Source organism: Danio rerio, chromosome 19 (assembly GCF_049306965.1).
Source record: "Danio rerio strain Tuebingen ecotype United States chromosome 19, GRCz12tu, whole genome shotgun sequence".
Lineage (NCBI taxonomy): Eukaryota > Metazoa > Chordata > Actinopteri > Cypriniformes > Danionidae > Danio > Danio rerio.
Window position 1 is genome coordinate 29,310,138 of NC_133194.1, and position 26,004 is coordinate 29,336,141.

The window sequence follows — 26,004 nt, forward strand, 5'->3', positions numbered from 1 at the left end:
TTATGATTGTTTATAAGCGCCAAAAGTGGCGGATCTGTTCGGCGAAATATCTGACTGCGTGTCACCACATCCCTAAGGACTGTTTGGCGAAATATTTGACTGCATGTCAATGCATAACAAATGACTGAACGATATAACTAGAGAAATCTCCACTGTGCTACTGAGTGAGAGCACTTCTCACTGAATAGCACAGCAGCGATGACGTAAGCGTGCCAAGGCCCGATTGTGGTGTGAGTGCGGGCCGTCGGGGGAGACGGTACCTGTACCTAGTTTGAGTACGGCCCCAGTGGGTAAGACAGAGACTGCGTCTGCGCTTCAGATGTGCTTGTTTCCTAATCTACAGGAATTTTGGCATGTTTTTTTCCCACAATGCTATTAAGGCCAATACAGCAAAGCTGTTTGTGTGCAAAAAGCAGTTTAGTCGGGAGAGCTGTGTGAGAATTGGAGAATGGCAGACTTTGTCTTTTATCAGTTGAGCTTGTTACCATTCAGACACATCACCTATACCTGTGCTGCTGTGTTCACCATATGTTTTAAAAACTTCAAGATTACCGGCAGGGCTAATGGTTGAAATATATAGGGCAAGAGACGTGCTGCACTGCTATCCACTGTGTCTGCATTCAGACCCGGGAATTGAGGAGAGAAGTTCTCCTCATTTATAGTGTTTATATAAACAAAATTATTTTTATAATGATATAACAAATTGTAGTGATGTGAATATGAAATTACAAATAACATATGTAGCAAGGCATTAAAATGCTTACTGTTTATTTCTTTGCATTTTAACTTTGTAAACTATAAATCATGGGTCTCCTCACGGTTTGTGTCTCATTTTGTGAGCCAACTGACAACAGTTGCTTGCTCCCCTCTTTTCCCCTGCTCTGCCAGCGACACCCACTCTTCCCTCTACTCACAGAGCTCCATGCCCATCATGAAGCATTTTTTGAAAAAATTCTGAGGTAGACTTAAACTGAGAGAGTGGGGTTTCATGGCACTTTAAAACCCTTAAACCAACTTAAAACATTTTCACAAATACATATTTCTTGAGTTCTGTCATTTAATTCATAAAACTCACCTGTCAACGTTTTGGTTAGAGAGTAAATCCAGTGATGGAGCGAGTAAAACACAAGCACACTGTGTGCATCAAAGCGTGTGTGAGTGTGTTTGTGAGTGGGTACCTGCAGGCTCTGTGTGGTGATGTGCAGCTCTGTGATTGTGTGGTAATATGACAGTAAATCAGACAACTGCCCCTCCGTGTCCAGCGGAGGAAGAGAAGACAGCGTGTTTCTCAGCTCACTTATTCTCTTCTCGTGAGCCTACAAAAACAACAGAAATAACCTGGCTAACTGAAAGACTTTCAAAACATTTCATCACGCATTTCTTTTTTTTTGTGAGGGTGAATTACAGAAGCAGTTACTGGAGCATGCATACCCCACAGACATTTCATTCGTCACCCAGGGGCTGCTGGGAAAGGAGGCCGTTTTACCTGTGTATCCCTGTGGTTTTCAGAGAAGCTTCTCTTCATCATGTCGGTGACCCTCAGGGCCTCCACACGCAGCAGATTCAGAATCATGGTGTAGGTCAGTCTGAACTGAGAGTGCAGCACCGTCGGCTTCCCCTGAAATGACACACATTAACACTATTTTCAATGTCTGGGGGATTCTAGAATTGCAGCTATTCCTGGAGTTCAAAGTCATTCATTATTCTGATATTTTTTTTTATTCATATTTTAATCATTTGTTACTCACTGCTTTGGATCACAAGATGCTACAGGACATATCAATATTTAATTTGCAAAAAATGTATTATGTAGGGAAAAAAAATCGTGCTTTTGTGCAGCTTGAACTAGTCAGTGTATTTTTCTACCATTTATTGCGTGGTCAAAAATATTTGATTCTACTTTTCTTTTTTGTAATATCTCATTTGATTTATTTATAAAAGCCATACATAGTAAGGTTTTTAATTAAAGACAAAACCAAAATGTGTGTCCATAAATCTTGTCTCTATGCTGTTACCATATATAGTTAGGTCCATAAATATAGGGACATTGACACATTTCTAACATTTTTGGCTCTATACACCAATGGAAGAGATTTTAAATGAAACAAACAATATGTGATTTAACTGCAGACTGTCAGCTTTAATTTGAGGGCAGTTACATTCAAATTAGGTGAACGATGTAGGAATTACAACAATTTAAATATGTGCCTCCCGCTTGTTAAGGGTCCAAAAGTAATTGGACAATTGGCTTCTAAGCCGTTCCACGGCAAGGTGTGTATTATTTCAGCATCATTTCAATTACAATGAGCAGATAAAGGGTCCAGAGTTCATTTCAAGTGTGCTATTTGCATTTGGAATTTGTAACTGTCAACTCTCAAGATGAGACCCAAAGAGATGTCACTCTCAGTCAAGCAGACCATCATTAGGCTAAAAAACAAAACAAACTCAGCAGAGAGATAGCAAAAGCATTAGGCGTGGCCAAAACAACTGTTCAAGAAAAAAAAAGGAACGCCCCAGTGAGCTCAGTAACAACAAAAGATCCGGAAGACCCTGTAAAACAACTGTGGTGGATTACCAAACAATTCTTTCCTTGGTGAAGAAAACACCCTTTACAACAGTTGGCCAGATCAAGAACACTTTCCAGGAGGAAGGTGTATGTGTCAAAGTCAACAATCAAGAGAAGACTTCAACAGAGTGAATACAGAGGGTTCAGCACAAGATATAAACCATTGATGAGCCTCAAAAACTGGAAGGCCGGATTACAGTTCTAAAAAGCATTCAGAGTGCTGGAACAACATCCTATGGACAGATGAGATCAAGATCAACTTGTAACAGAGTGATGGAAAAAGAAGAGTATGGAGAAAGAAAGAAACTGCTCATGATCCTAAGTAGTGAAGCAGGGTGGTAGTAGTGTCATGGCGTGGGCATGTGTGGCTGGCAATGGAACTGGTTCTCTTGTATTTATTGATGATGTGACTGCTGACAAAAGCAACAGTATGAATTCTAAAGTGTTTTAGGCAATATTCTCTGCTCCTATTACGTGCTCATATTAACAAATGCTTCAGAACTCATTGGAGGGTGATTCACAGTGCAGATGGAGAATGACCCAAAGCATACTGCACAAGCAACCAAAGAGTTTTTGAAGGGAAAGAAGTGGTATGTTATGCAATGGCCAAGTCAATCACCTGACCTAAATCTGATTGAGCATGCATTTCACTTTCTGTAGACAAAACTGAAGGGAAAATGTCCCAAGAACAAGCAGGAAATAAAGACAGTTGCTGTAGAGGCCTTGCAAAGCATCACCAGGAATGAAATGCAGTATCTGGTAATGTAAGTGAACGAAGTCTTCATTCATTCAAGACTTCAGCCTGTAATTGACTGCACAGGATTTGCAACCAAGTTTTAAAAAGTGAAAGTTTGATTTATGATTATCATTTAGTCCAATTACTTGTGGACCCTTAACAAGTGGGAGGCACATATGCAAACTGTAGTAATTCCTACACCATTGACCTGATTTGTATGTAAATACCATCCAATTAAAACTGACAGTCTGCAGTTAAAGCACATCTTGTTTGTTTGATTCCAAATCGTGTTGGTGTATAGAGCCAAAAATATTAAAATTAAGTCGATATCCCAATAATTATGGACCTTACTGTATATGCCTTTAAATTGGTAAAATAATCTCTCACAAGTATGTAAGACACAGGAAGTTATGTCAAGTTTCCTCACTGATAAGTTCTGTTTTCTCTTTGAGAAAATATTCAGATGAGTAATACATAAAAATTACCACCATGATATCAAAGAGAAAGCAGAACTTATTACTGATTACAGTAGATTCTGTTTACAAATCATCAGTGGTGATTTCATTTGAGCTGTGTGCTATTAGCATTAACCCTAGCAAGTGGGGTTTGTGGCTAAAAAGTTTAAGATTGTCAATCTGTTACCGTCAAGGACTGTTACCAAGGTAGAGTAGCAAATATATATATATATATATATATATATATATATATATATATATATATATATATATATATATATATATATATATATATATATATATATATATATTGTTTTTAATAAAAAAAGTAAAAAAAGAAAGTATGTTTTGCAAACACTGCCATACATTTTTTTTTTATCCAATATAATATTTATCAGATAATGTAAAAAAATCTGTTAGTGGACAGTTTTTCCCCCTTACTTTTCTGAAATGCAAAATGTATGTCCAACTATAGAATCCCCTATTTAACTCTATTCATTTCAATCATCCATTAGCATCGATTCATTCATCGACTGAGCTTTGGTGTACAGACAAAGCAGAACTGATTCAAACATGACAAATAATAGTACGAATACACAATGCATGTGTATATCAATACTCTTTTTGCTTATCCGTGTAGATCGAGTGGGGAAATGGAGTCGACATAGAGTGGAGGTGCAGACACTACTGGCCCTTCACACTGTGCGTTGTTACAGCATAAGCTGCTGTTGCCATGACGCCCACGACATAGACCTGATCCTCGCATAGATTCTGGGTCCATTTCAGAGAAACCACACTGATTCTCATCCTCAATGGACAGAGTCAAACTCATGGGCAGCTCAAATGGAGAGTGGAAACACAACATTCCATGCTTAATTGTAATAATAGAATTTCTAAACAAAAAATAAACTAAACTAAATCAGTGCATTTGTTTTGAAGATCTACACATGCTAAACTCTACTATCATGTGATGTTAGAGTGCTATGGGTTCTTGCCTAGAGATTGCTATTTTGGTTGGAGAAGAAAAGACAGTGTTATGCATGCCAGACCTGTAGGGGGAAATGTCACTTTGTAAAGAAAGTCTATGCTCATCCGCACAATCATTGCAATCCATTCCAATGGGAAATGCCTTTGAAGGGTTTACACTTCACAGAAAAATGATGGAAGCCCAAAGAGACCATCAGTTGTAACCTTTGAAATCCTTCAAATATGGTAGCCATGATGGCTTTAACTCCGACGTTTCCTTCAGTGGGCAATGTATCCCATTTCAAATGCACCAGTAGTCAACAATTTTTGTTTTCTCAAGTATTCATATATTCCTATACACTGAACACATAAACCGCATGACCAGGGCCGGATTAACGTAAGGGCTAGTTGGGGTTAAAGCACCAGGGTCCATGAAAAGAGGGTGCCCTTGATTGGCTGAAAAATTAGCGTCATGACGTGGGAAAGGTCTTTTGCATTATGCGTTAAAAGGGCATGCCATTATGTAAAGTTTTCCTTTCGGCTCGCTGCTGTTCATAACAGTTTGGAGCTGCTTTAGCTCAGTTTTAAAAATCACTGTTTAGTCTCCCATATGGGTGACCAAGACATCCCATTTTTTTCATAAAACTTCCTTATTCCCCAGCACAGTTCCTTATTTCATAACAACGGTCCAGTCAAAGATAAGCTAGCCAAGTGCGTCACAGGAAAAAAATTCAATTCAAACAGTATCCATTATTAATGTGCATTAACAGAGGTCAGGATAGGTGGAATCATGCTGTATGGACTCATAACTGAACCACCGCAGATGTCCATCGCAGTAATGTATCTATTTCAAGAAATTACATGGTTTAAGTTCCACTAAACCAGTTAGAAAGCAAACATTAAATGAATGAATTTCCCCTTTAAGAAAAACGACATCAATAATCCGCAGAAATGAAATACTGATGCTGGCTTTCATCAGACAACATATCTGATGAAAAAAACATACTAACCTTCTGTAATTGATTGACTTCAGACCAAATGGAAAATTAGCATGGATTTTAAAGAACTTTTAGGCAACAGCTTAGATCAGGGGTGGCCAAACTCAACGTCCTGGAGAGTTTAGCTCCAACTCTAATCAAACACACCTAAACCAGCTAATCAAGTCCTTTCTAGGTATACTAGAAACTTCCTGGCAGGTGTGTTAAAGCAAGTTGGAGCTTAACTATGCAGGACACCGGCCCTCCAGGACTGAGTTTGGACACCCCTGGCCTGTTTTAAAGATAACCCTGTTTGTAGTATTGAGTTTAAAGCACTCATTTACAAGGTATTGCATACGTGTTTTTAACTGATTTTGCCAGCCTGCTTAAAATCTAAAGTTTGTTATGCGATTAAAAAAAAGATTAAAAAAAGACTTTGTTTGTTTGTGCAGAGATGGTAAAGGTATCATTTCCGAAAACAAGCATATCTGAATGAAACAACAAAACAAAAATCGATAGCTGGACTAGATTTTGTTCACTAAGATCTGACTATCGGTTTGTAAAGTTTGTGGTTTGACAGGTTGGCCCCGCCATTGCACCAGTAAAGAGATGAACATAAAGGATGTTACAGATAGGAATAGAAAAGTTAATTTGATTCAGTTGTAAAATGTGACATACTTTTTTCAATTGTAATGACATAATTGTCAAAAGTAAAATGTGCAAAGTAGACTAACTATTATAAACCTGCAATATTATATAATACAAATGGTTCATATTAATTTTCATGATGACTTTGTGAATTTAAAAATGATGCACATCAGCTCTTATCAGTGTGGATGCCATGCGGAGGGCAAAATGACAAACAGTGCTAGCTGTAATGACAGTACGCAGGGTCAGTGAATCGAGTAAAGAGGTTTAATTGACTGCAAGGCCATGAAGTGAAAAACAAAGAGGTTAAAAGAACTCAGCAGGCTGGACACTCCAATGAAGAGCAGCCCATTTCATCAGCACTCCATTCACAAGAGGATGACAGAGGCGCTCTCACAGCCTGCGTGAGTCTAAAAAAAGAACAAAGCTGACTGTATTCAGCTCCAAATTGAATAACGAGGCTGTGAGTTAAAAAGAGGAGCTGGGATTTATCTACCTAGATCATTACAAAGCCTGCATTACACGAAGGGAGCAGAGGTAATGGCGGTTTAAAAATGAAGGAAATTATGGACGAAATAACTTTCTTATGACTGAAGCTTCAAAAGGTTTTCTCGCATTTTTATAAACACAAATATAAAAAATGGTTAATGCCAAAAAATGTAGCAATGGTAGTTAAAAGAACACTTTACTTCAGAAAAGGCTCATTTTACAACTCCCCTAGAGTTAAACAGTTGAGGTTTACCATTTTTGAATCTATTTAGCTGATCTCTGGGTGTGGCAGGGGCACTTTTAGCTTAGCATAAATCATTCAATCAGATTAGACCATTAGCATCTCACTCAAACTACTAGAGTTTCAATAATTTTCTTTTTTAAAGCTTGACTCTTCTGTAGTTACATCGTGTACTAAGACTGATGGAAAATGAGAAGGTAGTAAAGCGAAGTTTTAATAGGTATTTACTGACCAGCATCATTGAGTGGAGTTCTCCCATATCATGAACTCCAGCTTTACAGAGGATGATAACAGTTCCTGTGGCATCCAAACCTCTTCTGCCGGCACGACCCGCCATCTGAATGTACTCGCCTACACACAAACACACACACAAACGCAGTTTAGCACTGCAGCACTTATAAACAATGCTGTCAAAGTATGTATCGCATTTCAGACATGTCACATCATGTCAATACCAGACTGTTGCAAACTATTTTGTGTCGTTATTTGTACTTTGTGTTACGTCACAAACAGAAACAAGCATCATTTCACATTGGTTCATCCAGTGTGGACAGACTCACTCATTGTATTGTGTTCTGTTGTATTCATTCATGTTGTGTCACTTGCATACAGGTCATACACATCCTTTTCTCAGTTGAGAGTGTTACTGGTTTGCCACTGTGACATTTTTTCAATAATCACTGAAAATAAATCCAATAATCATTGAGTTTTGTTTTTGAAATAATAATATATTTGTACAACAAATACTACGCTGACATATGGTCAGTAAAACAAATCTGCAATTTGATTTTCTTTAATTTATTTCATTTGCATTAAATGTATGTGATTAAGTGATGTTAAAATATAATATATATATAATATATATATACACACACACATTATATTATTTGGAAAGATTTCAATTGTAAAAAAAATGTGTTTACAGTATTTTACATTTCAAATTTTGCCACTTTGGTTAGAATAAAAGATTTCTAAAACATTGAGATATCTTACTGATGGCAGTACTTCGAATGTTGACTCTAAAAATTATTATATATTTTTTTGCAGTACAGCAATAACCATATGATTTTATTTTAAAGGGGTGGTCCAGAGTGTATTTTTAAGGCTTGGTTATGTTTATAAGATGCAAAGCAATGTGTGCTCATGCTTCATTTGTTAAAAAAAAAAAAAAAAAATAATAATATATATATATATATATATATATATATATATATATATATATATATATATATATATATATATATATATATATATATATATATATATATATATATATATATATCCCAATATCCCTAATGGGAGAATATCCCATTAGTTTGTCCATATATCTTACTTTGATTATATACAGCTACTCAGCTAACATAAAAACAACTGTCATATATCCTAGTTCCTCCTAAAGGCCCACCCTCTAGAGGCTCTGATTGGTAAGCTAACATAATGTGCTGCAATTATCAGAATAAGCATGTGTAAGTAATATGAAACGTTCACATATCTTTTGCAAGTTGGTTATCTGAGATGTAGAATGCACGGAAAACAGCCACATAGAAAGACACTGCAGTGCTGGTAAAGACTGTGGTTGTCTATAGGGGTTTGATGAATAAATATAAATTTGTAGCTAAATTGGTAATGGTGCCAAACAGCATTCTCCTTGTTTATGTCGCTACAACATACCGTTAACGCTGGAAACTGTGCATGTAATAGATACATTTTAACAAATACAAATACTTCCAGGTTGTGGCTCACAATCCACAGCTTCTTCTGTTATAGTTGGAGCTGCTGCTTCTTTGAGGAGATTTTAGTCGAATCCAGCACTGAACTGGGAGAGATTCTGGGAGCTCTCCTTTGTCAAGTGCCAGCTATATCTGTTGTATAATCCTCTGGAACATAATTAAAATTAAACTGTAAGCACTTCTCTCTTTTTGTCATGTCCTTTGGAAGCCCAAATGCAGACAGAACAAGCTCTGTGGAAATAGCAGCATTTGGAAGATATTTTAGCTTTCTCTGCTATAACATTACAGCGCCTCTGGCCACACCCCTCTGCTGCGAGGGGTGTAGGCACGTAACCTGAAGTGTTTGTGATCTCACTATCCTGGATGTATTTTTTTTGTAGTCCCAAAACTTTGTTTGCTGTAGGCTTTGCCAAGCTAACTCTGTAAAAGCAAATGTCTCCCTTTGCATTCAACTTTGAGTGTATTACATTTAGAAATGCTGTTTATGTTCACGCAGCCACATTACACATCAACTATAGTTTAAAATAAGATATCGTAGTGGACCACCCCTTCAACATCATAGCAGATTACTGAGAGAGTGTTTAATTGTGTTTAGTTGTTATAAATATTCATTTGAGTGTTCCAAAAATATCTTTATTTCTTAAAGAAAATGTAAATACACTTTTTAAAAGTGTAATTTTGGCAATGTGTGATGACTAAAACAGGCCAATCTAAGGCTATACACACTCTCTCTATCACTCTTTTTCAAAAAAATTATTACTGAAACTAAAGTAAACCAGATTTAAACAAACTCGGTTATCTCTCACACGCATCAAAGGCCTCCTGCTGTATTTTCTGTTTCACTGACGTCCGGTCACATCTGCATTAATCCAGCATAATTAATCTGCTCATTCACTAGAGACGGCCAGTTCATCAAACACCTGGCCATCGGCGTCTGTCTGCCTGCAACATCTGCGCCACAAGTACCTGCCAGCTCTTATAATGTCTATTGTTATGGTAATACAAAATGATTATCATTTTAAACAATAAGAACTGCAACAGATGTGCTAGAGAGATGCTGGTCAAGGTATGTCCAGACAACGAAATCCAAAGACAAGCACGCTTGTGATTATTTATCATGTAAAGCAGCAAATGAGTTTGTTTTTTTTAGCAGGCAGTGAAGCCGGTACTGTTGGTAAAGTTAATCCAGGTGCCTGAGCCTGCAACAATGCACACCCCAAAGTAGAAAGCCAAAGCCAATGACTGTGCAGAGGGAAGCTCCGGCCACCGCAACATGGCTGAGTTGATAGTGAGTTGGCCGAACATCTGGGGCTATTTAAAGAGCCCCTATTATACATTTAGTAGGGTCATATTTTGGTTTTAAGGGTCTCTAACAGCAGTCTGATATGCATGCAAGGTCAAAGAAAACTTTCATGGTTTAATAATATGCATTTATTTTTACCTAATTATCCCAGGGACTTCCATATAGAAGTAGTCAGAGTGAATAGTGTATGTGCGAGCATACCTGCCAACACTCTATTTCAGACCCATCTCCAGCCACCCACGCATTTTGTTATTTATTCCGGAAAACTCCCATAATTTCAACCACCCCCCATCCTCAGCATTTTGGTATGGTCTGTGAAACTCTCGGGTTGCCAACATTGGTAAAGGATCTGACCGCAGCAGCCACCCGAAACATGCTTACCACCACCATAGTGCAAAGTACCCGGTTCTCACCAGTGTTATCAGGGCCGGCACGTCCATAGAGGTGACCTAGGCGGCCGCCTTGGGTGGCAGAATAGTGAGGGCGGTGTCCACGAATCCCCCGGTCCTCACTTTCATCCGCGATACCCACCCCCTCCCTACTGGTCCTCACTTTCATCCGTGTACCGGTAACTTTCGGGTTGAAGGTGGCGTGATCGCCGTTCGTCTAGAGCGCCAGTTCAGCTTAATCCAGCCCTGAGTTTTATTCAGACACTTCACCCCGAACCTAACCCATAGTGGCATAACCTATAATAGGGGCTCTTTAATGCAGAGGAGGTCAGTGAAGTAAACTTAAAGGTCTGGTGAAGTGCTTTGAAATGTGCATTTTGTAATTGATTGTATTTAACAATCTCAAGTGAAAAATGAACAGAGGGTGGAACATAGAGTAGCTCCTCCCTTTTATAAAAACAGCCAGTAGTGTTTTGTTTTTATCATAGCTCTGCCAGAGAAAGTGGTTGAGCTTAAAAACATCAATTAAAGGGGGCGGAGCATGCCATATACTAGAGAACATTTGATTGGTTAAGATTTGATGAGAAACTGAAGTATGAGGTGATGTGAAAAAAAACTGATCTATTTAGGCAGAAGAGACAAGCTGCAAGCTTTAAATGTTGATATCAGTTTTATATTTTCTAAATGCAAATTGTCACTGTTTTGGAGCAAACTAGCAAATAGATCTTTAAACTAACAGACTGAAACTAACATCTTCATTTTTATTTTTATTTCATTGGAGCTTTACTAGACTTGTGGAGTGTCTCTTCATCCGCTGTCTCCAGAATTATCTGAAACTACTATGTCTGACCTCTGCTCTGAGAAAACACTTTCACTCTAGCACTTTTAGTGTGCACCAAGGGTTGTTTAACTTCAGAGTTCAATGCAGTCAGCTATTGTGAACACAGTTTGGTGGTCTGGGTACTGTTTGATGAACACAGTTCACTAAATCAGGAAAATTAACCACTATTAATCATGTATTTATTGATCAAATTGTGCTTTTATTCAACCACTCACTTTTCTGACATGCTACACGCAGGGAGAACGAATATCTAAATTTCTACTCAACTTGAGTAGTAAACAACTCTCTTCTCCATTTGAACATTATCATTATATTCATGACAAATGGATGCAGTCAAACTCTTCATTAAGGGACCATGCAATTGAACCAAATGTGAAAAGCACCCTTAAAGGTGAAGTGAAGTTAAAATACAAATTTTTGTTGTTAGTTTCAGTTAAGGAGATATATTATCTAGTGTGCTCTAAAGAAGTGTCATAATTCCCGTTTAGAAAATTTAAAACTGAAATAAACATCCAAAGCTTGCAGTTTGTCACTTCCACCTAAATGGATTAACCATTTTTTTCACATCCCCTCATACTTCAGTTTCTCATCAAGTCCTAACCAATCAAATGCTCTCTACTATCTGACATGTCACGCCCCCCTTCAAGACCCTTCAGATTTGCTTTTCATTTGATGTGCTTGATCTCGAAAACTCTCACTGGCAGAACTGTGATAAAAACAACGCTATTGGCCGTTTTTTTTTTAAAGGGAGAAGCTACTCTTCTTCCCACATTCTCTTCATTTTTCAGTTGAGATGACATCAAACTTCCAATAAAACAAATGCACATTTCAAAGCACTTTTAAATGGCTCCACCACCTGCACTGCCACTGTCAGTCAGCCCCAAGTGTGCCGCAAGCCTACGTTTGAGTGAAGGTTTCGGCCGTTAGATCGCCCCCTGGGGGCTGGCTGCAGTACAAGTCATAAAGCCCGCCTCTCCGTGTTAATGAAGGAGACTTGAGCCCAAATAAAAAAAAATATTACACTTGCAATAAAATGTCCCGAAAGATAGTTCTGGTCGATTAAGGCACTGGTTATTGTGCTGAAATAGGTGCAGATCTTCATTTTTGTAAACAGTTTGTTTTTAGCAGTAAATTTATGCTGGGCGTGTCATCGTGATTGACAGCTGTGATTGACAGTTTCTCAAAGCGCGGCGTCTGAGCTTCGGCAGGAGACTGAAGTAGACTGAAATGTTATTATTCGATTTCTGTGTTATTTTACCATGACAAAATGAGTTCAGCAGTAAACTATAGTTTCTGACATACATGATCCTGGTGGAACACTGTTTATTCGCTAAGTTCAGGGCTTTTTTCGGGCTTTATTAGTTTGCTGATACACGCCTAGCCACCCAGATAGCAAAACACAGTTCCGGCTAGATTCTCGCCTGCCGGAGACTTATCTCTTAGAGCTCAGACTGACTAATGTTACCTCTGCTGGACCTTCTCCGGATGCCTGGACTCACTACCCAATTCCAGCCCGAGTCAATCGAGCCAGATGCGGCGGCCGAGCGAGCCGGCGCTGCCGCATGCGAGCCGGAATCAGTCCGCGACGCCGCGAGTAAGTTATGCGCTGCGGCCCGGAGCTGGCGCGATTGAATATATAAAACCCTCGTATTTGTTAACGTTATTACATCCATCTGTGTTGATATGACAGCAAACGCATGCTGAGAAGTTCGGGGGGCGTAGTTGATTTTACATAAAGCGTTTGATTGGAAGCTCGACTCTGCTCATTTTCGCGGCTCCTCCTCTGGCTCCATCAGACAATCCTTCTGCGCATGTCTGGCTCCAATTTCAGCAGTCTTTTGCGACAGTTTGTGCCCGTCAAGCAGGCGTTTTGCCCTCAAGGCGTTCAATGGGAAAAAGGGCTGTCGCGTCGTCCGTATTTTTTACAGTCATTGGTCAGCCCCCTGGTGTCGTCAGCCCTGCCTCCTCCATGGCTCATCATCATCATGACTCCTGTCTTCATCAACCTTGCCCATCAACAGAACGGTCACTTTCATGGAAGTGGACTGCAGCTCTAAAAGCAAGCTCATTTGAACAACTTCTTCCGAATCATCAGTAGTTTACAGGAACATGTGAAACTTCACCTATTCTTCAGCTTTCACACTATATGAGTATAAATATAATAACTGTGGCTGACTTAAATCTTAAAGTTGAATCAAATTATTTTTTACAAGTGATTTCAACATATCAATGTATATCACAAAAATTATAACTTAAATAAAATTGAAAACTGATCAATTTAATAAAATAAGTTAAACAATCAAATGTTATGAATTATTAATCATTTAATTTTAACTGTGCAGTAACCATTGTTTATAAAGAAGTTCTCTGAGCTTCTGACACCTTCAGCTGAGATCATTTGAGGTGAACAATTAGCTAAAATGTTGGTGGCATTTTTTTTTATGTAAACACATGATAAACACCCAAAATGATTGAGCTCATGTCTGTAGACTTTGCTATAAGTCGATATATTAATTATTGATATAGGCCTACCGGGCAGCAGATTTCTGAATCCCGTGCCGTCGTGTTTGCGGATGCTGTCAAACACAACAGTTCTGGCAGGCATGTTCACACCCATGGCAAAAGTCTCTGTAGCAAACAGAACCTAAAAGAGTGAGAAAGAAAAAAATATATATTTTCTTAGTCAAAATTTCGTCAACCAGATATAGATTACCCAGATAAAGACCAGATATAGATTACCATAGAAATTCAAAAGACAAACCTTCACTAAACCTCTGGAGAAGAGCATTTCAATGACTTCCTTCAGGATTGGCAGGATGCCGCTGTGATGAACACCAATCCCTCTCTTCAACAAATCACGCATCAGCAGGATCTGTGATGACAAAACAACACAAACATCATTAAAATGAAATGTTTTATTATAAAAGGTAAGTACATATGACTATTATATTGAACACAAATTTGACAAATTTATCAATTAATAATCAAACAATGTATGCTATTTTTAAATAAAATTGTAAACAATTGTAATATTTCAAAATATAGTCTAAATTATTAACTGTTAATACATTACAAACTTGTGTATTTGAACAGTACACAGGGCATAAAACTAATTAGACTTTCATTCATATAATAATACAAATAGTAGTATTTATTATTTTATTATCATTAAATGGCAACAATAAAATTACTCAATTACGAAGATGCATCATGTGGCAGTTTTTGAAAGCTATGGATCCTTTTAGACTGGAAACACTGGGTTTTAAACTCGTGTGCATACATTTGATTTTCAAAAAAGCAACTGCGTGATGCTATCATGTCAATATGGACCAAAATCTCTGAGGAATATTTCCAGTACCCTGTTAAATTCATGACATGAAGTATTAAAGGGTCACGAAACACCAAAACACATTTTTTTAGCTGTTGACACTTGACAGTCGTATATGCGTCCCATACTGCTAACACATACAGTTCACTAAAAAGTGAAAATTGCGTTATTTCGAGCAAATTTGTACTTCCTGTTTGAAACAAATTTTTGAAGCTGCGTCACGGCCATGAGATGGCGTGTATTTCAGCATGTAGACTGGACGTCTGTACCTGGGAGTACTGTAATACGTCTCTGAGTGTGCTGCATTAATTCATAAGTAAGACTTGGTTCAAACCAATCAGTGCGCTCTATTGTGTATGGGGTGCAACTTCATTAATATGCATGCTAGCTTCGAAGACTGTTTGTACCTGAAACAGTGGTCAAACGGCAGAGAGACGACACGTTGTGTTGCCAAAAAAAGTGGGAAAAGAATAAGAATTGTTTGGAGATCCGGGTCGTCAGTGTTGCTTTTATAATGTGCTGCAACAAAGGTTTTGTTTTCATTTTCCATCTATGAGAGCACAACTGGACTCACATGGGGATCAATGCACGCGACATGCGGCAGAAATACGTTTGTGCGGAACCCACACCCGAGAGCTTTTCACATCTGGACATGGTGAAATCCAGGTTTGCTGCACGTCTCCTTTAAAAAAAGACGCAGCTCTACTTGCTGTTGATTGTCCTGTCTACAGATTTGGTAAGTGTATGCCATTAGTGCCCTTTCTTTGTTCATTTAGATGAAAAAGTTATAGTTCTTACCATCAGCAGTACTCTTTCAGTGTTTAAAGACAGATCTTAGTCAAAATTATTTCTAAGTTACTTAGTTTACGTTAATATCACTACAATATTATGGACTGAAAGATCTGCTGTAATTGCTGCTCTCCGAGTGTAAACGTGAACACTGTATAGTGTCTCACTGAACACTATTCCCGACCGTCCTGTTTAATTTTCTCTGCATTTTGTAACTAGATAGTCTACACACACGGCTTTCTGACCTACCGAGTGCATCTGAGTTACCGAGAAATGCAGAAATTTTTTTTTCTTATACGACGTGCTGTATCAAACATTCCACCGTCATTAAACACAGTCACTGTCAATTCCTCGGTGAAAATCAACGCGTGCCCAAATGGAAACTCCCATTTTTATTCAAATCCTTCCCCTTTTCCCTCCCCCGACAATCCCACCTAAACAGAGCTAGACACACCCACTTTCCTGACTTTTTCCATACGAGAGGTGTGATGCTGCGTTCACACCAGATGCGGAACGCGCGGATAAACGTGCGATTCACGCGTAAATAGCCGCGAGAACATTTGAGTTTTTTCACTTGATTCGCGCATCAATCCCTGCTTCATTTGTGCGTCAAATCCACTTCATTTGCGCGTCAAAATTCACTTCAGAACAGACACGGATTTGCATGATGGGCAGGGCTTCTGTCTGCCAGGTGACTCTAGCTTTAATGCTAAATGGCTACTAGGAATTTTTAGAAGAAAATAACAGTGTTTATGTGCTTTATGAAGGCTGAAAAACAGCATCAATACGTTTAGGGTCGTGTCTGAGTCCACTACATCCTTTCAGAGGTGCATCCAGCTCTGTTAACTCATAAACTCCTACAGAAACTGAACCTGGATGACGGAGACTTTCAGCGGTGCTTCTGACTGAGCCAAGCCCAGTTTGATTAACGGTGTTGGCTGGAGGATTTCCCCCGGGACACCGACAACAGGCGATACGTCACAATAACGCCCCAACAAGAGCAAGCTCCTGATTGGTTAACACCACGCGAATGTCCACTGAAGTTCAGATTTTTGAACAGGAGTGATTTGCGCGAAAGGTGTGTTTAGCGCGTCAAAGGCGCAAAACGATCAATTTGCGCGTATCACGCCATTCGCACCACGCCATTCGTGCGTAACGCGCCGCAGGATGTCTATTCGCATGTTTGCATTGACTTAACATGTAAATCAGTCGTGCTTGACGCGCATTCCGCGTCTGGTGTGAACGCAGCATAAAAACACCCTGCTGAAACCCTTTAAGGCAGTTCTGAAGGCAAAAGAGGCTCCAACCTGGTACTAGAAAGATGTACCTAATATAGTGGCCAGTGAGTGTATATCCATAGAAAAAAAATTATATTACAACACAATACAATGATACAATTTATATTATATTATATTATATTATATTATATTATATTATATTATATTATATTATATTATATTATATTATATTATATTATATTATATTATATTATATTAAAATGGCCTTCAGCTTTTTCCTTCTTTGTTTTAAAGATATCTGATTGGCCAATAAAAAGTTGACCATGTACAGTACCTGTGGTAGCTGTCGATCTCCTCCTCTCAGTCTGGTCAGGCTCTTCTGCAGGAAGGAGTGGATCTCGCTCTTCTCTATGGATGTGGTGAGGTCCAGAGAGGTCAAAGAGCGAGCGTTTTCATCACATCGTGTCCTAGAGAATGTAAATGCCACCACTGGAGTCTGCTGCCTCTGAGACAGATAATTTAACAGCGTTTGCCACACCGCACGATCCTAACAGTGCAGAAGGAAGATGCAGAAAACTGTCAAAACACTGCCATTAGAAAAAGAGATGTATTATGTTAGAGAGTAGATTCAAAGATGGATGCTGACCTGACTGGCTGTTGTGTTGTGCTGCGATACGTTCTTTGTGCCAAAAGACTGTGCATGTTTACTAGTGCGCTCCTTCTTGGCTTCCACTGCAGCGTAGTAGCTGAAAAACAAAACAGTCTTCATTAAGGTGTATTTACATTCATTTTGAGCAGCCCTTAGCTAAACATTTATAACAAGTCCAACTATAATGTACAGCTGGCAATGGGTACAATTATTAGCTTTCTTTTAAAATCGTAATTCTTTTTTTTCCCCAAATATTCAAAAAATTACGTCGAACCCCATTTTATAATGTCTTATTAATAACATTTGTTATGGATGTTGACTGCACACTTTTACACACCTAAACTAGGGAACAGTGACACAATTTTTTGGAAAATTTAAAACATTACTGATACTTTTCATACAGTTTCAATTATATCTCTAGAGATAGCCCTACAGAATATAACTCCCGGTCAAGATAAATATCTTACCATTTTGATGTTCATGAAAAGGAGCATGTGAACATTTTTAGTTTGTTGATTTTTCCTGTCTTCCCTGACTTGTGCAAGTTGTATTATGATATTAACCTCTCAACAGTCATGTTATTCAAGCAGAGCTGTAATCAGACCTCGAAAGTGAAGTCCAACAGGGCCTGAGCTGCCTGTACAATAAAAATAATTTCCAGACGCAAACCTTCGTTTCACCTCCTTGGCATGCATTTTTGCATCTTTCTCACGCTAATCGAAATGCATCACATGACAGCTCATTTACCCCACAAGCCAGAGTCCAGGTGTAAAAAGATCAAAATTAGGAGCAAACCCATCAGGCCCATTTGGGTTCGGACAAAGATCTTCAGCAGGCCAGCTAAAAATGACAGTAGTGTTTTAGAACAAACATTACACAAAAAGACTAAAAAAGTTTGAAAGTTTTAGAGAAACCCACGTTTTGCACAAATACAATTTAACCTCATTACTTTTTAAAGGTATTGACATTAAACACTAAGGTACTGAACTCTACTGTAAACTTAAATGACTTAATTGACTACTATGACTTAAATTAAATTTGTAATTCAAGTGTAATAACCTCTAAGCCAAGCTACTGATTATTAAAGATTTTGGAAATATCCGTTTTTGTGGAACATACATCATATGTAAGGGATTGTGCAGGCACGGAGCACTCTAGTAATTATGGTACAAGGTGTATTTATTTTGTACAGCTTAGTGAGAAATAAGAGTATCATAATTCTGTTTTTATTGCATTATATAATTGCAAATGTTTGAAGCCTGGGTGAGCATAATATACTTTGCACTTAATATTTTACAGTGTACTTACATAAAGGTGAGGGTAACACAAGATTAATGTTAGATTGCAGGTTAAGCACCTAGTCATTAATGTATAAGAAAATAGAACATAGTATTTGTACATACTAAACAGGACTGTAAACAAAAGTGACAAAAACATTGTGGTTAAAAGATTTTGACAAAAAAAAAGTGGACTACAATGACCTCTACAACAAATCTATAATGCATTTTTATATAAAAAGTAAAAATAAAATATCACAACCATGGCTTTGTCAAAAATCTTAAGACAACTGACTTGCTGCCCTATCAGACACTGGAGGCAGCGTTTGCACACAAAAGAACCTTGTAAAATGGATTTCAGACAGACTTCTAAGACAGCATAAGGATTTAATCATGTGAAAAAAGAGGGAGAGCTTTGGTGACAGCTAATGGGATATTTGCGTACTACAATACTAGCTTCTTGCTAGAAAAGCCATTAAAAGTGTGTAAATGTTGTTCATGAACATGGGGTGTCGCTTAGTGATTTACAAAACTCAAATTAATTTTATTAACTATTAGAATTACTATATTTTATTCATAACCCACAGAAGATAGTTAATAGTTACATTAAAGAAACAACAACAACAACAACAACAGATAAATAAAAATCGGCCATCAGCCTTTAATTTTTTTATATTAAAATGAAATTAATAAATGACTATAAAAAACAGGTTATTAGACTGTTGCAATTTTGTGTTGTCAATATGCTCTTGTTTATATATGCCTATAGTTGTGTGTGCATTGTTTGTATATTTACAGTAAAACCACCTTGAAAAACGAGGGTCGCAAGTCACTGACATTATTATTTTGGAGGTCGCGGGCTAAAAGGTTTGGGAACCCCTGGAATAGAGAAGGCAGCAAAAGTCACTGCCTTTGAAATGTGATCAGAAGGAACTTCCAGCGACAGGAAAAGAAGCAGAATTTGAATTCAGGCGTACTTGAAACCTTCCTACCTCAGACCATTTTAGAGCTTTTTGATGGCAGCTCAACTTACCCTTTAGTAAGAAAGTTTCCAGTTGCGTCCAGCAACATGAAGAGCTCTTTCTGAGTCTTGGTGCTGTTGCCTGTGTAGAGATAGTGCTCTAGAGGAACAGGCCTCTTAATTGTGCTGATCACGTAAATATGTCGCTTCTTGATGCGCCTGAGGAAAGAGAAAGCACAGAGTGATCTACACAGTTAACATGAAACAGGATAAACTTTGCTTTGATTTCACACACACACACCCGATCCATTCACTGAACTCCACTGCGTTTGGCACTGTGGCACTGAGCAGGATGATGCTAACATGCTCCGGCAACATGATAAGCACTTCCTCCCACACCACTCCTCTCTGAAAAACAACAACATTATGTGACATCTGAATGCGGTAAAGAGAAAAGTAAAACTGAACTATATTTATTAGTGGATGATTTACCTCTGCATCATTGATATAGTGAACCTCATCAAAAATGACCCATTCTAGATCTCTGATGACCTCCGAGCCATTGTAGAGCATCGATCTGATCAGGAGGAAAACATGATTAAGCGACAGTTCACCTAAAAATAAAGAAATCTGTCATCTTTCACTCTCACTCCATTCGTTCAAAGAAGAAGCTATTTTGAAGAATGTTGAAAACTGGTAGCCATTGAGTTCCTTACTATGTTTTTTTTTCATACTATGGAAGTCAATGGCTATCGCTTTTCTATGTACTTTGATTGGAACCACTTAAGGGCAAGTAGATGGTGAGTAAATTTTTATTTTTGTGTGAACCTTTAATTACAATTAGGGGGAAAATGGTATTTGTGCTGAAATTCTTCAGCATTTTTTTTAAAGTTTAGTAAGCTTCTGTACCAAACACATGTCTTGTACGTATATAGATCTTTTTAATGAATACATAATGATTCTTAAAACCCAAGATTGACCTTTTAGTCCATTTTGTTTATTAATAACCCATCAATAAACTTTACCGTGCAACTCAATTCTAATAATCAATGAAAAATTTTATCTTTAAAGTTCTACCAATTTATAAAAAAATAAAAATAAATTAAAAAATAAATGCTGGTTTTATTTGCCTCCTGATATGGGGTTATTTAAGATATCAGTTTTAAATAGCAGTGGACCAAGAGTACTACAGTACTAGTTAAAATAGACCAAAATAAAAAAAGAATCTCATGTAACCACTCTGTCAGTGTTTCAACTCCAGGAAGACATTAATAAGACAGCTTGAAAACAATACTATGCACTATTACGTTTACTTTAATTAAAGCGGTTCAGTGCCCACTAGTTAGTATGTTAGAGAAATAAACTTTAGGGAACAGCATTTCTCTAAATGTATGCAAATATGTTGATCAAACTTTATTTATCCTTTTAATTAAGGTGTAAGTTAAGTTTAATCAAATCTGTCATGGTTTTCAGTTATAAAACCAACATGGTTTGTAACGAGCCGCCATTTTTTTTTATCCCATTAAACCACTGATTCCAAAAAAAATCTAAAATCTACATGTCAAACTATGAATTATAAAATCGGAAATTATTACTTTCTATGATGTAATCACCTCAAAATCTCAGTGGTCATAATGAGACATGAGCCTTCTGGGTTCAGTTGCACGTCTCCAGTCAAAAGTCCCACATCACCGAATGTGTTCTTGAAGTCTCGGAACTTCTGATTGGACAAGGCCTTAATGGGGGAGGTGTAAATGGTCCTGTCAGGACAAACAGTCACATTAGATTGAGCTATAGATTGCTATTAGATTTATTAGCTATTAGATTGTCATGATAAGTCACATTTACTTAATTATAAAATTAATTCAAAATCTAATTTAAAAAGAAAATCAACTTCATTCAATCAACTTGATTTCAACATTGACGGTAGTGATAAGAAATGTTTCTTCAGCAGATTACTGGAACGATTTCTTATGGATCATGTGAGACTGAAGGCTTGAGATTAAATGCTGAAAATTAAGCTCAATCAAAAAGTAAACTTTTTAAAATAATACTTACCATAATATTACTATTTTTGTATTAAGCAAAAAATCTTACAATGCAGACACTAAACTTTCAAGCGGTGGCATATTAGATATAAAAAAAGGACAGAGGTATGAAATGATGCAATTGGCAGACACTGGCTCTCACATACACACCTGGTCATGTGTTTCTGGGAAAGTGCAATTGCGTATTCAGCCACCACAGTCTTGCCGGCTGAGGTGTGAGCCGCAACAAAGACAGAGTCATGAGCTTCCAGACGGAGAATAGCCTGCTTCTGAAACACGTCCAGCTCAAAGGGATACTGATAGGAAGCAAGAATAGACCAAAAACAAGCATAAATTTTAACAAACTGACAAAAATCATGTGCACCAGCTTTGCACAATATCTAATGCATCAGACATAAGATGTGCCCCTTTGCTGTCCGCATCAAAACATTTATACAAGTGATTTTATAAACAACGAAAGCATATTAAATGCTACTTTTAATGTTTCAGATATCAAAATATGGAAAAGATGATGTTCATTGTCATTGTAATTAAACTTGTTTTCGTAAACTTAAACAAAACACTCAATACGACTTCAAATAATAAGTGATCACACTAAATCCATTCTGTTTTAAATAATTAAAAAAACATTTTGCTGATAAGTAAGTAAAACATACTGGTCTGAAGGATAGTGAAAAATTAATAAGATTTCAAATGACAATTACTTTTGTTTTTTAGGACTACACTAGTTCACCCAAAACTGAAATCTGTCATCGTTTAATCTCCCTGCAATTGTCACACACTTATTTGACTTTCTTTCTTTATGCTAAACACAAAAGAAGTGATTCTGAAGAAAGATAAAAAGCTTTATCTAGACATCAATATTTGCATTTCAATAATGGATGTCAATTGTTTTCAACTTTCTTCAAAATATCTTATTTTGTGTTCAGCTGAAAAAAAGAAACACAAAAGTTTGGAACTAATTGATTTACAGTATGACAATAATAAGAAAATATCTGCTTATAAATGGAAGTTAAGAGCAGTGAAATTGGGGAAAAAACATGAGGTTTTAGCATTCAGTATAAACTACTTTTAGCAAAGATTCCATGATTTTAGAATATCTTTTATGGTCCCACTTTATATTAAGTGTCCTTAACTACTGTGTACTTACATCAAAAAAATAAATACAATGTACTTACTGTAATTATAATGTATTTGAGAACACTTGTGGTGCTTTTGAGTTGGGATAGAGGTTGGGTTATGAACAGGTTTGGTGGCATGGGTAGGTTTAAGGGAGGGTTAAGGTGTAAGTGATGGTCAACAGTGTATTTACAAATGTAATTACAAAAGTTAACTACAGATGTAATTACATGCATGTATTTAATCAAGCATAAGTACACAGTAAATACATGTATTTACACAATAAGTACATTGTAACAAATTATTACTTCCTGTGTAAGTACATATTAGTTAAGGCCACTTAATATAAAGTGGGACCTGTTTTATTTGTTAAACACTGTAAAATACGTGAGACTTGAGTGGACTTTGACTTCTTGGACTTGGATTTTACATCCATGCTTATATTAACATAGAAAAAGCAGTACATTGTAATACAAAATCTTGTACAGAACTAATGTATGTTTAATAAGTCATGTCTGCATGATGATGACAGTCTAAAAGGTGATTTAAAGGTATGAAACATGCTAATTATTGGTGTTGTGGTGTTGGATGTTGTTACAATTCAATTGCACGTCAAATAAGGTAAAGTTCCAGAACACACCTACCAATATGCCATCCACCAAAGATAGCTCACAGCTTCAACCAAAACAATCTTCCCAAAAGGTTCACTTTGGTAGGCTGTTTACAACTGCCGAAACAATCTTTCAGGTGAACTATCTCTTTAAATAGTCTTTTAATGTTATTAAATGATTCTTGTTCGAAATACAAGATTTTGGTTTTAAACTATTGTTATACTGTATGAGATTTTAGTGTGTGTTTTCTGTAAATCATAGTAAAAATGTATGACAGTTATTACTTTTTGATTGTTTGTTCTAATGCTTGAAAACCCCTTTATATAAACTAATATGCTGGGTTCTGACCTTAAACGCTGGATCAGGGATCCGTTTGTAGAAGTCAGCACACGGTGAGCTGATGTCCACCGGAATGGCCCATTTTTTATTGTCTCCCTTTTCTTCTTCCAGGTTTTTCTTCTTTTGTTCAGTCAGACTGCCTGTGTTCCCTTGAGGCTGCGAGCTGCCCGAATCCTGGAGGAGTAAATATTAGCATGCCAGTTACTCAATGTGTTTAGATACTCAAACGGCTAAGAATTGTTTGCTTCTTAAAGTTAAACACACTTTAATGCCCAGATCCTCCAGGCTGTTAGTTCTGGGAAGTTTAACGATCTCCTCTTTTTGTGAGACTCCCTCTTTGTCCTCTGGCGGAGCATCAAGGACATCATCAAAAGTAGACAGAAGCGACAGCAGGTTCACCTCACTCTTCGTGTTTCTGGCTTCTAAAGGCGTAAAAGTGACAATGCACCCAAAAATGAGAATCTGTCATTTATTTAGTCACTGTCATGATGATTCCTGAATGACATTCTTCATTTCTTTTGTAAAAAGTTAAACGGGGTTTAGAAATGTTTTTGTGTGTCAAAGTAGTAAACAACATGTTCTTAGTGTTCTGCTGAACAAAGTCATGCAAAGTTAAAACAACATGAGGTTTAATAAATGATAGATTTTCATTTTTGCATAATAATGCATGACTAAAAATAGTATTATGACATTATATGCATTCCATAAATAGAGTTGAAGTCAAAATTATTAGCTCTTCTGTTTTTTTTTTCTTGTTTTTTTTTTTTTTAATATTTCCCAAATTATGTTTAAAAGAGGAAGGAAATTTTCACAGTATTTCCTATAATATGTTTTCATCTGGAGAAAGTCTTTTTGTTTATTTCGGCTAGAATAAAAGCAGCTTTTCATTAAAAAACAACATTTTAAGGACAATTTTATAAGTCCTCTTAAGCTATATTTTTTCTACTGTCTACAGAACAAACCATTGTTATACAATGAGTGGCCTAAATATCCTAACTTGCCTAATTAACCTAGTTAAGCTTTTAAATGTCACTTTAAGCTGAATGCTAGTGTCTTGAAAAATATCTAGTAAAATATTATTTACTGTCATCATTACAAAGATAAAATAAATCAGTTATTAGAAATGAGTTATTAAAACTATTACGTTTAAAATGTGTTGAAAAAAAAATCTTCTTTCCGTTAAACACAAATTGGGAAAAGAAAATGTACAGAGGGGGCTAATAATTCTGACTTTCAACTTTATATAAGTGTGCATCTGCACGTGTGTGTGGGAAGCAATAAAATCAGACCTTTGTCACTGAAGTCCATACCAGCCTTCAGCCCAGGAGGAACTGTCATCAAATCTAAGACATGGAACAAATTGTTGCGGCATTTTTTTCTCTCACAAACATTCACAAATTACTGCCTACTGACAAAAACAAGACAGACTAATATTTTCTCTTTTATATGTCCTAGTTATTTTTTCTTCTATTCTTCTACATGCATTTACAACCATCAAGGTAGCTAGAAGGTAATGGACTTACATGAAACAAAAACAGACAACCAACCTTTCTCAAAGTCAATGTCTTCTTCCAGCTCTGACTTGTTTTTGATCTGCTCTAAAGTCAGTTCTTCCATTCCAGCTGGGAATACAAAGAAGAGCTGAATTTTAAAAAGTATATCATTTAGAAATTAATTTTTACAAAAAACATTCGAATGCAAAGTACTGTACCTGGCAGAAATGGATAGTTTGTGTTGCTCCCTCGCAGACTCTCTGACGGAGGTCCAGGCTGTCTTTGTAACGAGAGTGAATTTTTTGCAGACAAACCTGTGTCCTCTAACAACACCTGGCATAAAGGGAAAAAACAACAACAATATTGAACACATGATTAAAAAAAATACAATATTGACCCTTTGACTGCCCCTTTACCGAACGGTTGACCATGTTTTTATTGTTTTAAATAATGACTGTTAAAGTCATTGTTGGTTTACAAAACAAAAAATAAAACAAACATAATCTTGTTGCACTACTACACTTGATTTTGGTTTATTTAAAAAAAACCAAACAAACAAACAAGAAAGCATATTAAATAAGAATCTGAAATATTTTATCGCATACTTCAAAAAATAAAGGTGATTTAGTATTCAAAAATGTTTTATTTTGAATTTTTTTTACACTTTAAAAGCGAGTTTAAAAGCACATGCAACTTCAGAGAACAGTCCTGGCAGAGAACTAAAAGCTAAATAAGGATTGCTTCCAAACCGCTTTCAGCTTACTTTTTTCCCATGGAAATCACCCTATACAGTGTCAGTTTAGCATTATTC

The 26,004-nt window shown here is 37.0% G+C and overlaps 1 protein-coding gene across 3 annotated transcripts in view; it reads right to left on the reverse strand.

The window, feature by feature from the left end:
* The window catches only part of skic2 (SKI2 subunit of superkiller complex), a 50,462-nt gene that overhangs the window by 21,141 nt on the left and 3,317 nt on the right, over positions 1-26,004 (reverse strand). For 2 of the 3 annotated variants that reach the window (XM_005170047.4, XM_073930921.1), the window contains exons 5-21: positions 25,412-25,526; positions 25,248-25,322; positions 24,990-25,043; positions 23,965-24,122; positions 23,710-23,874; positions 21,782-21,927; positions 21,197-21,343; positions 20,076-20,160; positions 19,885-19,991; positions 19,656-19,802; positions 17,343-17,442; positions 17,031-17,243; positions 14,103-14,213; positions 13,874-13,985; positions 7,311-7,429; positions 1,487-1,618; positions 1,179-1,316 (exon numbers count right to left, since the gene is read on the reverse strand). In XM_005170047.4, the coding sequence (XP_005170104.1) occupies positions 1,179-1,316; positions 1,487-1,618; positions 7,311-7,429; positions 13,874-13,985; positions 14,103-14,213; positions 17,031-17,243; positions 17,343-17,442; positions 19,656-19,802; positions 19,885-19,991; positions 20,076-20,160; positions 21,197-21,343; positions 21,782-21,927; positions 23,710-23,874; positions 23,965-24,122; positions 24,990-25,043; positions 25,248-25,322; positions 25,412-25,526 (2,124 nt within the window). The remainder of the gene's footprint in view (positions 1-1,178; positions 1,317-1,486; positions 1,619-7,310; positions 7,430-13,873; positions 13,986-14,102; positions 14,214-17,030; positions 17,244-17,342; positions 17,443-19,655; positions 19,803-19,884; positions 19,992-20,075; positions 20,161-21,196; positions 21,344-21,781; positions 21,928-23,709; positions 23,875-23,964; positions 24,123-24,989; positions 25,044-25,247; positions 25,323-25,411; positions 25,527-26,004) is intronic. The other variant, NM_001044901.1, reaches the window with a different exon arrangement.